General features: G+C 44.1%; 1 protein-coding gene across 4 annotated transcripts in view; it reads left to right on the top strand.

Moving 5' to 3' along the window:
* LOC120719346 (glutamate receptor ionotropic, kainate 2) overlaps positions 1 to 12,725 on the top strand; it is a 330,887-nt gene that overhangs the window by 264,220 nt on the left and 53,942 nt on the right. For all 4 annotated transcript variants that reach the window (XM_040008464.1, XM_040008466.1, XM_040008467.1 and 1 more), the window contains exon 14: positions 3,090 to 3,307. In XM_040008464.1, coding sequence (XP_039864398.1) covers positions 3,090 to 3,307 — 218 coding nt within the window. The remainder of the gene's footprint in view (positions 1 to 3,089; positions 3,308 to 12,725) is intronic.

The following is a 12,725-nucleotide window of genomic DNA, read 5'->3' on the forward strand; positions in this document are numbered from 1 at the left end:
TGACCACCACCAGTAGGCAACGGGTGAAGTGTCTTGCCCAAGGACACAACGACCGAGACTGTCAGAGCCGGGGCTCGAACCGGCAACCTTCCGATTACAAGATGAACTGCCAACTCTTGAGCCACGATCGGATGTGATAATTAAGCATTTAACCAATACAATCCTGTCTCTCTCCTCATGTCCAAATACTTTTTCTAGCTTTGTGTTACATCATACCACGACATATTTTGAGAGAATGTATGTTTCCATGCAATGTCATTAGTTGTGAAGGCACTGGACTGTGAAAGAACGTTGGTAGGCATGAACCACCTTGTGCACACTCCATTGCAAAATCCATAAAACCAGGTTTAGGCTGCAGCTGGCTGCCATGTCTTTCACTGCATACTCCCTCCCTACTAGACAGCTCACTCAGGGACTATGAGAAAGAAAGACAGCTTGATGAGAAGTTAGTATTAGGATCGAGGATCTCACAGAGGGAGTGGCACACAGAGTTCTTAAATTTCTATCTCTCTGACTCTAAGAGCTTTCTCTCTGAGTGAATGTGAAAAATCCCAGATTTGCTTAAGCCCTTTAAATAAAATAGTCCTGCTATAACTCAGACCCACCTTCCTCATATGGGCAACAAACCTCCCTCACTCCCACTCTACCCCCACATATTCATTCATCCTCTGCATACATTCTGGATAATACTTAATAAAAAAAAGACCCTAGCATTACTTTAAGTGTCTTGATGCATGCTCAATCATCCAGGAAAGTAAATCTCCAAAAGTTGATGCTGTTCATCTGGACGTAGTGTTTTGTGGGAGAAATGTTTCATCATCATCCAGGTGACTTCTTCAGTCTCAGCTGACTGCAGGTTTCCCCAATATTATAAACAGTACATTTACATAATGACTGAAACCAGCCCACTGAAGGAACAATGGGCTGGGAGGTCAGTTCTTAATTATGCAAATTCTCATGACCATTGATCAACAACCACTGACCAAAACCCACTGATCAATGGCCATGAGTAACATTCACAGAGAGCTGGGGAATGGCTGCAACCACAGCATTGTAAGATGGCCAGTTTGAGCGCGGAGTCAAGGAGGCCATTTACGTGAAAAGGGAAAGACCATCTCTGAATCGAGAAGGGAGCCTAAGGGTCCATCTATCACCATCTTACAATGCTGTGATTGCAGCCATTCCCCAACTCTCTGTGAATGGTACTCATGGCCATTGATCAGTGGTCAATGATCAGTGGTTGTTGATCAATGGTCATGAGAATTTGCATAATTAAGATTAAGGAACTGACCTCCCAGCCCATTGTTCCTTCAGTGGGCTGGTTTCAGCCATTATGCAGATGTACTGTTTATAAGATTGAGACCTGCAGTCAGCTGAGACTGAAGAAGTCACCTGGATCAGTGACGAAACGTTTCTCCCAGAAAACGCTGCGTCCAGATGAACAGAAACAGCTTTTGGAGAATTACTTTAAGTGGTGTATAAAGTGTGTTATAGTGTCAGAAGTGGCTTAGGAGGAGAAGAAGAAAGAAAATAAACCAGAAACGTATTAGGGCCGAGTCAGTGCAAACTTTACAGCAGCTAAGCTAAGCATCAGCTATACTTTGTAGAAATGGCCACAATCAGTGGAATCACAATAAATCTACTGAGATTTTTATTCAATTCAGTTTTATTTATATTGCACCAAATCACAACAGCAGTTGCCTGAAGGCATAGTTTTTATGCAGAGTTTATCTTTTGGAAAAGCTGACATGTAATTTCACTTTGGTAATTAGTTGCAAATCTGAAAGGTCGATGAATTAAGAGAGCATTCAGTGTCTGTAAATCTCTGTTACATGCACACTCTGAAATCAAAATACCTTTTTGGACCTTTTTTCCCTTTATTCGTTTACAGTACCGTTGCACTCTTCACAGGGCATAAGTCTTTGTACCTTATCAAGAACCTTCTTGAACCTTTTGTTAGAATATTGCACCACAGTGTTGCATCTATCCATTTTGTAGCACTGTGTGCATGTCATGGGAGCAGCAGCCATTTTTATGTTCACTGCACAGCCCTCTTACACGGCAGCGTGAGCCAAAAATGACGTTGCATTTGCTACCGTTTTCCACCTTTTTGTTGTCACTTCATGCACGTTGTATTTTTGTAACCTTTGTGTGTTGTGCCACTGCCACTGCAGCCAGGTCAAAAAGACAGGTGTACAATTGTATGCATGTATTTTTTTAATGACATATCAGTACAAAAGTTCAGAGATTTACAGATTATACAGAGGGAGATCCCCAAAAGCTGATTCTGTTCATCTGGATGTAGCGTTTTCAGTGAGATGAAACGTTTCTCCCGATGACAACACTACGTCCAGAAGAACAGAATCAACTTTTGTGGATTTACTTACCTGGATGATTGAGCATGCATCCAGACGATACAGAGGGAGATGTTGCAACCATGTGATAACATGAGACTTATCGTATCGTATGAATCTATCGTTGACCTATCATCACCTTTCACTCGGGAAATGCTGCTTCTCCCTTTCTCCAGCCACCACCTTCAGGTCTTCTATGAGTTAACAGTGTTATCCTCTGCACCTCCATAATGTCAGTATATAAGACAGAATGTATTCAGAATGTTTTTAAATAGCTTAAAAAAATAAGGAATCAGTAAATTGTTGACATTTAAGAGCCAAAATAACATTTTATTATTCATTATTTGTACTGTTTTGGAACATTTGGAATATTCACCTTTTTGACACATCTTGTGGTCCAATCCAATTTTATGAAATCCTGTTATAGCAGTGCTCTGTCGGAGATGGGTAGCATGAGTAAAGCCTTTTGGTTTGTCTAAGGCATTAATTACTACTACTACTACAATTAAGAATTTATTAATTTGATTGTTTTAACTAGGTTAGTTCCAAAGTTAAAGAGAACACATAAGGGAAATATTCAACCATGTGGCTGCCCACTCTGTCCAATCTTTGTGTTTGTGTCTGAGTGTGTGATCCAGGCAGCAGATGCAGAGACCTGGCCCAGTCTGGGTGTTGCCCACTCACAAACCTAATCTTGTATTCAGCCTCACCTGCTCCTCTGCTCCTTCCATTCAGGATCTGAGCTCATGCCGAAAGCCCTCTCCACCAGAATTGTAGGAGGAATCTGGTGGTTTTTCACACTCATCATTATCTCCTCCTACACGGCAAACTTAGCAGCCTTCCTAACTGTGGAGAGGATGGAGTCGCCTATCGACTCTGCTGATGATCTGGCCAAGCAGACAAAGATAGAATATGGAGTTGTAGAAGACGGCGCATCCATGACCTTCTTCAAGGTTAGTTACACTTTGACATTATCAATCCAGAGTTTTCTCATGAGAGATTACATATGGGGAAAATGTTGTGTTGGTAGTAGTACAAACACTTCTGACGTTTTGCTGGGGTCCTAAACTTAATTATACAGGGCGTAAAGAAATAACGTACGCTTACATGGACTGATTCTCATGTAGCACTTTTCTGGATTTCTGCGCTTTTCTTCTCCCATTCTTCTCACATTACTCAATGACAGTAATGGTAAATGGCAAATGGCCTGCATTTGTATAGCACTTTTCTAGTCCCTAAGGACCCCAAAGCGCTTCACACTACATTCAGTCATTCACCCATTCACACACACATTCACACACTGGCGATGGCAAGCTACATTGCAGCCACAGCTGCCCTGGGGCGCACTGACAGAGGCGAGGCTGCCGGACACTGGCGCCACCGGGCCCTCTGACCACCACCAGTAGCGTATTCGAATACTTTGGATTACTTAATATATTATCAAGCTTTTTACAACTACATGAATGTACTATTGCTGTGTGATTTATTACTATTACTGAAGGTTACTCTCCATACCAACACCAACTAGATGTTTAAATCTTAATATAAATGAGTAACAGTAGGTGGACATTAGGTAAGGCTGCACGTTTTGCAGCGATCTCGTATAGAAAACTATTCCACGCGTATATAAAACAGGTCCGTGGCTCCGAACCGTAGTAAAGGGACCTCTGGCTAATACGTCGGGTTCAGTGTCGGCTCGTAGCTGAAAACTAGCTTTACTTTGTTGTCTGGGTCAACTTTGCTAGCGAGAGACAGAGAGAGGAGTTGAAAGGCTGCTCCAACGGAGCTTATTGTTTCGGAGGAAAACACGAACACAGTAATAATAATGTATTGCATTTATATAGTGCTTTTCAAGGCACCCAAAGCGCTTTACAATGCCACTATTCATTCACTCTCACTCTCACACACTGGTGGAGGCAGCTACAGTTGTAGCCACAGCTGCTCTGGGGCAGACTGACAGAGGCGAGGCTGCCATATCGCGCCATCGGCCCCTCTGGCCAACACCAGTAGGCGGCAGGGTAAAGTGTCTTGCCCAAGGACACAACGACCAGGACAGAGAGAGCAGGGGATCGAACCGATGACCTTCCGGTTACAGATGTGCTTCCCAACCCTCTGAGCTGCCCATCAGGCTACATGCTTTAGGGCTATGCCTGTAACACTCTGCCTGTTGCTTTCATATTAAATCATTTTTTGAATAATAATTTTTTAAAATATTTCTTCACGTCATTATGTGGGGTCTAGTAGAGGTGACGTGGGCCATGACATTGACACACAGGCATTAGAACCTCTTAATGCTTGTTTTCTTTGGGTTTCCACCGGAGTGGAATTACCAAAAATAGAGAGAGCATAGCCTAACATGTGAAACAGGAAAAGACCGTAATCCATTTATTTCAACAAAGTAACTAAAATACAACCTTTTTAAACAGTAATTGTAACGGAATACAGTTACTCATATGTTGTATTTTAAATACGTAACGCCGGTACATGTATTCTGTTACTCCCCAACACTGGTAATAATAACCTGCACAATCAGTCAAAATCCAGAGTCCAAAACCCAGGGATCCCAATTTCACATGAACATCACATAAGAAAAATCACTTCTGTATGTATTTTGTTATTCTTCATACATGTATGGTGATAGATGGCGGCGCACACTGTTGCAGCGGCTTACGACTCTCTGTCTCAGCACTCCTTCCCTTTGTTTAGTTTGTTTAGTTTGTATGTCCTTCTTATTTTTTTTTTGCACTATCGGCTCTGCTTTCAAAGTTTGCTACACCCGCCAGAGCCTCATAGACATCGGTGACCAGCATCAAACATCTGTTTCACTGGACTTTCTTCGCACGCACAACATCCTAGATCACATAGTGAGACCACCGGGCTCCCCGTGGATTGTTATCGGGACTAGGCGGCGGCGCAGACGGAGGGAGAGGAAGCAAAAGCGGGGCCGTAGGTCCGGCATCATGCTGAGGCTAAAAAACAAACCACACAAGCCACCTCTGCCGAGCCTCTCTCTCTCCAATGCCAGATCCCTCGTGCAAAAAAACGGATGACCTGGAATTACAACTAGTGGGAAATCGCTATGTCCGTGACTGCTGTGCCTTGATCATCACCAAAACCTGGCTTCACCCGGGAATACCCGATGCTAGCGTGCAGCTAGCAGGCCGCACTCTGCTCCGCTGGGACAGGACAAAGGACTCCGGTAAGAGCGGGGGGAGGGCTCTGTATGTACGTGCATGAAAGCTGGTGCAACAACGGGACAATTATAAACAGTCCCTGCTCCCCGAACCTCGAGTACATGTCAGTAAGATGCTGGCCGTTTTTTCTACCGAGAGAGCTAACAGTAGTGAGCATCACGGCTGTGTACATTACCTCCCGACACCAACATAAACACGGCGCTCTCCATCCTGCTGAACACCATTAACGAACAGCAGCGGGCCCACCCGGATGGTGTTCACATAATTGCAGGTGACTTTAATAAGGCCGACATAAAGACTGTGCTCCCAAAGTTCTATCAGCATGTCAAATGTCCCACCAGAGGAGAAAACACTCTAGATCATGTTTACTCCGACATCAAGCATGCATACAGAGCCATACCCCTCCTCCACCTCGGTCAGTCCGACCACCTCTCCCCAGCCTACACCCCCCTCAGGCGCAGTGCCAGGTCCACCACAAAGACGGTTACAACCTGGCCTGAAAATGCTCTCTCCAAACTACAGCACTGCTTCACAGAGACAGACTGGGACATATTTGAACACCAGGACCTAGAAACTTTCACAGGATCAGTTCTGGACTACATCAAGTTCTGTACTGCAAATGTGACAGTGGACAAAAGCATTCGGGTTTTCCCAAACCAAAAACCCTGGATGACCAGCGAGGTCCGCTCACTCCTCAAAGCCCGCGATGCCGCCTTCAGGTCAGGTGACAGAGCTCTGTACAGGGCTGCTCGAGCTGACCTGAAAAGGGGGATTAAAAAAGCCGAGTCAGACCTCAAAAGAAACATCGAGTCCCAGCTGTCCAGCAACAACACACAGGAGGTGTGGCAGAGAATGCAAGACATCATCAACCACAGAGGCTGTGAAAGCAGAAAACCTGAGTGAGCAGCTGGCAGAGGAAATAAACAGCTTCTTCGCCCGCTTTGAAACACCACAACAGCAGCACTCATCTGCCTCAGCCCTGCTCCCATCCTCATCCTCACCCTCACCTGGTTCCTGCACTGCTCCACTCACTGTAACGGAGCACAATGTCAGACGTGTGCTCCTAGCAGTGAACCCCAGGAAGGCGGCCGGTCCAGACGGAGTACCTGGGAAGGTGCTAAGAGCATGCGCACACCAGCTCACCCTCATCTTCACCAGACTCTTCAGCCTCTCACTGGATCAGGCAGCCATCCCATCCTGTCTAAAATCAGCCACAATCATCCCAGTGCCGAAGAAGTCTCCCATCTCCAGCCTGAATGATTACCGCCCTGTGGCCCTCACACCGGTAATCATGAAATGCTTTGAGAGACTAGTCCTTCAGCACATCAAGGATTACCTCCCCCCAGAATTCGACCCCCACCAGTTTGCATACCGCATGAACAGATCCACAGAAGACACCATCGCCACAGCCCTCCACACTGTGCTGAGTCACCTAGAGCAGCGGCAAAGCTACGTCCGAATGCTCTTCGTGGACTACAGCTCAGCCTTTAATACAATCATCCCGGACATCCTCATCACCAAACTGGTCACTCTTGGCCTCCCTCCTCTCACATGTGCCTGGATAAAGAACTTTCTCACAAACCGGCCCCAGACTGTAAGACTCGGCCCTCATCTCTCCTCCACTCGCACACTGAGCACCGGCTCCCCACAGGGCTGTGTGCTGAGCCCCCTCCTGTATTCTCTCTACACCCACGACTGCAGTCTCAACAACAATCTCATCATCAAGTTTGCCGATGACACCACGGTAGTCGGACTCATCTCAAAGGGAGACGAGGCAGACTACAGAGAGGAAGTCCTGAAGCTGGCAGCCTGGTGTTCAGAAAACAACCTGGCACTGAACACTAAGAAAACCAAAGAGGTCATTGTGGACTTCAGGAGACACAGCACTGACTTAGCCCCCTTTACATCAACAATGAGTGTGTGGAGAGGGTCCACACCTTCCGGTTCCTTGGTGTCCTCATCTCTGCTGACATCTCCTGGACAGACAACATCTCACCGGTCGTCAAGAAGGCCCAACAGCGGCTGCACTTTCTGAGAGTCCTCAGGAAGTACAAGCTGAACTCCAACCTGCTGCTGACCTTCTACCGCTCGTCCATTGAGAGCCTGCTAACCTACTGCATCACGGTATGGTACGGCAGCTGCACCATACACCATGCAAGGCGGATAGAGTGAGGCTTCAGAGTGTGGTCAAGACAGCACAAAAGATCGGCTGCCCTCTCCCCTCCCTGATGGACATTTATTCCTCCCGCTGCCTCAGCAGAGCAGCAAACATTATCAAGGACAGCTCCCACCCTGGTTTCAACATGTTCAGCCTGCTTCCCTCAGGGAAGCGCTACAGGTGCATCAACACAAAAACCCAATAAAATCAAAAACAGTTTCTTCCCCAAAGCCATAACCACCCTGAACTCACACATGCACCGATAACACAGCCCCCCCCCCTTTTTTTTTCTTTTCCTTTCTTCCCACTTCCTCTATGGACCACCACTGTGCAATACCAATTCTATGTCATGCTACTTGTTTAAATTCCTAGGGTTTGGGTTATTACCAGGATCACATGTGATAAAGTCTTGTTCTGACACCATTTGAGCTCTACTCCTTTTTGTGTACCTTGAAGCCTTGCTTTTATTCTCCTTGAGCGCTAAGTACACGCAGTTGCAAAAGGCTATTGTTATCCACTGAGAAAACATATTCTTTTTTTTTATATTTGTAGTTTTTATTGGTGATCTTGTACAAAGAATTTACACAAGGAACTTTACAACATACATGGGGACAAAGATCAAATAGCCATTTACATTGTCGGTCAATATATCCAACAGAATGTCAATTTCTCAAAACTGTAGTCAGATGTAAGCAATAGTTCCCAGTTGTTTTTCTCCCCCACCTTCCCCCTGTATATAGAGTGTTTATTTGGAATATATATATCTGGACAACATTTTCATAATAGGGAAAGAAAGAAAGAAACAATCAAAACCAACAAACAATAGCACCAAAGAAGAAGCAAACAAAAAAATTTGTCAAAAAACAAACAAACACACACCCAGCTGGACAAGTGCAGGCAGTTGATCCAATCTTGATGTGATGTCCACCTTATAGTTGCTTACCTAGGTAAGGAGAGTCATTTAAAAAAATCACTTCTTAGCTCTTTAATGTACTGGGTCCATCTGGACCAGAGTTTGTTGAATCTGTAATGGTAAGTAGACTGGTTCTTAAATGGCACTTTTCGACTCTTCTGAGCACTCAAAGCGCTTTACACAACTTGTTCATTCGCACAAGCACATTTTTTAAGTGCTTTCTAACTAACGTTCACACACAGTCATACTTCGATGGATGCATCAGAAAGGTAGTATCTTGCCCAAGGATATTTGGCATGCAGACTAGGGGAAGCCAGGAATCGAACCACCATCCTTCCAATCAGTAGATGACCTGCTCTACCGCCTGAGCTACAGGCACCTCCAATCTGTCTCTTTGAAGCCGCAAAGACATAGTAAGCCTCTCCATTACGAATATTACATATAAGTTCTTGTATTCCTGGTACGTTTGGTTGCAGCCAATGCCTAGTCAATGTTTTCTTAGCTGACATTATAATAATTCTCAGTAGGCATTTATCTGCTGGAGTGGTTATATTTAGGGGTTCCTGGCCTAAGTACATACAGTGGGGCAAAAAAGCATTTAGTCAGCCACCGATTGTGCAAGTTCCCCCACTTAAAATGATGACAGAGGTCAGTAATTTGCACCAGAGGTACACTTCAACTGTGAGAGACAGAATGTGAAAAAAAAATCCATGAATTCACATGGTAGGATTTGTAAAGAATTTATTCGTAAATTAGGGTGGAAAATAAGTATTTGGTCACCTCAAACAAGGAAAATCTCTGGCTCTCACAGACCTGTAACGTCTTCTGTAAGAAGCTTTTCTGTCCCCCACTCGTTACCTGTATGAATGGCACCTGTTTGAACTCGTCATCTGTATAAAAGACACCTGTCCACAGCCTCAAACAGTCAGACTCCAAACTCCGCCATGGCCAAGACCAAAGAGCTTTCGAAGGACACCAGGAAAAGTATTGTCGACCTGCACCAGACTGGGAAGAGTGAATCTACAATAGGCAAGCAGCTTGGTGTGAAAAAATCAACTGTGGGAGCAATCATCAGAAAATGGAAGACATACAAGACCACTGATAATCTCCCTCGATCTGGGGCTCCACGCAAGATCTCATCCCGTGGGGTCAAAATGATCATGAGAACGGTGAGCAAAGATCCCAGAACCACACGGGGGGACCTGGTGAATGACCTGCAGAGAGCTGGGACCAAAGTAACAAAGGTCACCATCAGTAACACACTACAACGGCAGGGAATCAAATCCCGCAGTGCCAGACGTGTTCCGCTGCTGAAGCCAGTGCATGTCCAGGCCCGTCTGAAGTTTGCCAGAGAGCACATGGATGATACAGCAGAGGATTGGGAGAATGTCATGTGGTCAGATGAAACCAAAGTAGAACTTTTTGGTATAAACTCAACTCGTCGTGTTTGGAGGAAGAAGAATACTGAGTTGCATCCCAAGAACACCATACCTACTGTGAAGCATGGGGGTGGAAACATCATGCTATGGGGCTGTTTTTCTGCCAAGGGGACAGGACGACTGATCCGTGTTAAGGACAGAATGAATGGGGCCATGTATCGTGAGATTTTGAGCCAAAACCTCCTTCCATCAGTGAGAACTTTGAAGATGAAACGAGGCTGGGTCTTCCAACATGACAATGATCCAAAACACTACCGCCCGGGCAACAAAGGAGTGGCTCCGTAAGAAGCATTTGAAAGTCCTGGAGTGGCCTAGCCAGTCTCCAGACCTCAACCCCATAGAAAATCTGTGGCGGGAGTTGAAAGTCCGTGTTGCTCGGCGACAGCCCCAAAACATCACTGCTCTCGAGAAGATCTGCATGGAGGAATGGGCCAAAATACCAGCTACTGTGTGTGCAAACCTGGTAAAGACCTATAGTAAACGTTTGACCTCTGTTATTGCCAACAAAGGTTATGTTACAAAGTACTGAGTTGTATTTTTGTTATTGACCAAATACTTATTTTCCACCCTGATTTACGAATAAATTCTTTACAAATCCTACCATGTGGATTCATGGATTTTTTTTTCACATTCTGTCTCTCACAGTTGAAGTGTACCTCTGGTGCAAATTACTGACCTCTGTCATCATTTTAAGTGGGGGAACTTGCACAATCGGTGGCTGACTAAATGCTTTTTTGCCCCACTGTATGTAAGAAATCAAAGGGGAGTTGGGCACTTAAAATCTTTTCCAAGCATTTATGAATATCTTGCCAGAATGAATTAACTTTGGGGAAGGACCAGAATAAATGGTAGTGATTTGCCTTTTGATTGCCACATAATCTCCAGCAGGCTGAACTTACATTTTGATGGCTTTTTTGGTCTGGGGTAAGAAAGAAACGAATTATATTTTTTCCAGCCAAACTCTCTCCAATTGGATGAGCAGATTGTTTCCCATTGCACTTTACATAACAGGTCCCAACCTTTGTCCTCCATCACTGAGCTTGTTTCTTTCTCCCATTTTTTTAAACACACAAAGTACTGGTAGATTTATTTTCTTGAAGTCCTTGATAGAGCTTTACAACAACCTTCCGAACCACAGTGTTAACGTTATAAGCCATTTGAAATGTATTTAGAATTCTGCTTCCCTTCTCCTCCCAACTGGGCCCTACAATTTCCTAAAGTCTGTTTCTCATCTGTAAGTATCTAAAGGAATCTTGATTGTTTAAACCCTGTGTTGCCTTTAGAGTCTGAAAATCTGGTAGTTCCCCCTCATGATTGAATGTCAAATAAGAAGTAAGGCCTTTCAATTTCCATTCTCGAAATCTTATGTCACCCTGGTTGGGTGGGAACCCTGTATCAAAAGCACACCGTCTTAGCATCAGTTCTGCCTTGTTTAGCTTGTTCTCTCTGCACACCTCCTTCCAGATCTTAAAAGTTGATTTTATCCAGGGATTATCAGGATCTTTCAAATGCGACTTTAGTTTACCATCCGCTATCATAGCTTGGATTGGTTGGCCATTCTTCTATGTCTTTCCACTGAGATTTAAACAAAAAATCACATAAACAAACTAATGGCCTGGCAGAATAATAATAGTCCTTCAGACATGGTAAAGATAGACCACCCTTGTCCTTTGGTAATTGTAGTGTACTGTATCTTACCCTGTTTTTTTTCCCCAACCATAAATAGTGGGAAACTATCTTGTCCCATTCCACGAATTGTTGTTTTGGGATTTCAATGGGGCGAGTTTGGAAAAGATAAAGCAGGCGTGATAGAGTGCTAATCTTCATTGATACTATCCTGTTAATTAGGCCCAAAGTTGGAATGAGGCTTCACCTCATTAAATCCGACTTCATTTTTTGTGTTTAATGGGCCGTAGTTCAAAAAGCATTTTATTGTCTCTGCATAATATCACCCCAAGATATTTTATGGAGTCTTTGCCCCATTTGAGATTGCACTTCTTTTTAAGTTCAACCCCAGGTTGGAAGTTGAAGGTCATAACTTGCGTTTTTTGAAAATTTAATTTATAGCCTGATAATGACCCAAATTCCTCTAATATTGTCATTGTTCTGGGTAGAGATTCACTCTGTGGCCTAGGTAGATTAAAATGTCATCGGCAAAAAGAGAGCGCTTCTGATAATCTCCCTGGACATTGATCCCTTTAATTTGGTTATCTTGTCTTATATATTGACTAAGGGGATCGATGAACAAAGCAAATAGGATCGGAGATAGCGGGCAACCCTGTCAGCATAATCTTTCAAGGATAAATGGTTTTGATAGGCTGCTGTTTATTTGAATTTTTGCTGTTGGTTTGTTGTAAATTGTTTGAATTGTCTCAGTGACTGTCTGATGAAATCCAAACTTATCTAGAACTTTATAGAGAAATGACCATCTTACTGAGTCAAATGCTTTTTCAGCATCTAAACCCATCAGCATTGCCTCTAGATTATTCCTTTTAAAGTGATATATGACGTGGAGAGTCTCTTGGGTCTGCCTCTGATGGATAAACCCGGTTTGATCCAGATTAATACGTTTGGGTATAACATTATTAAGTCGTTTGGCTATTATGGATGTGTATGCTTTATAATCCAGGTTTAATACTGATATTGGTAATAGTGCCCACAGTTCAA

Source organism: Simochromis diagramma, unplaced genomic scaffold, assembly GCF_900408965.1.
Source record: "Simochromis diagramma unplaced genomic scaffold, fSimDia1.1 OVJJ01000313.1, whole genome shotgun sequence".
Taxonomy (NCBI): Eukaryota; Metazoa; Chordata; class Actinopteri; order Cichliformes; family Cichlidae; genus Simochromis; species Simochromis diagramma.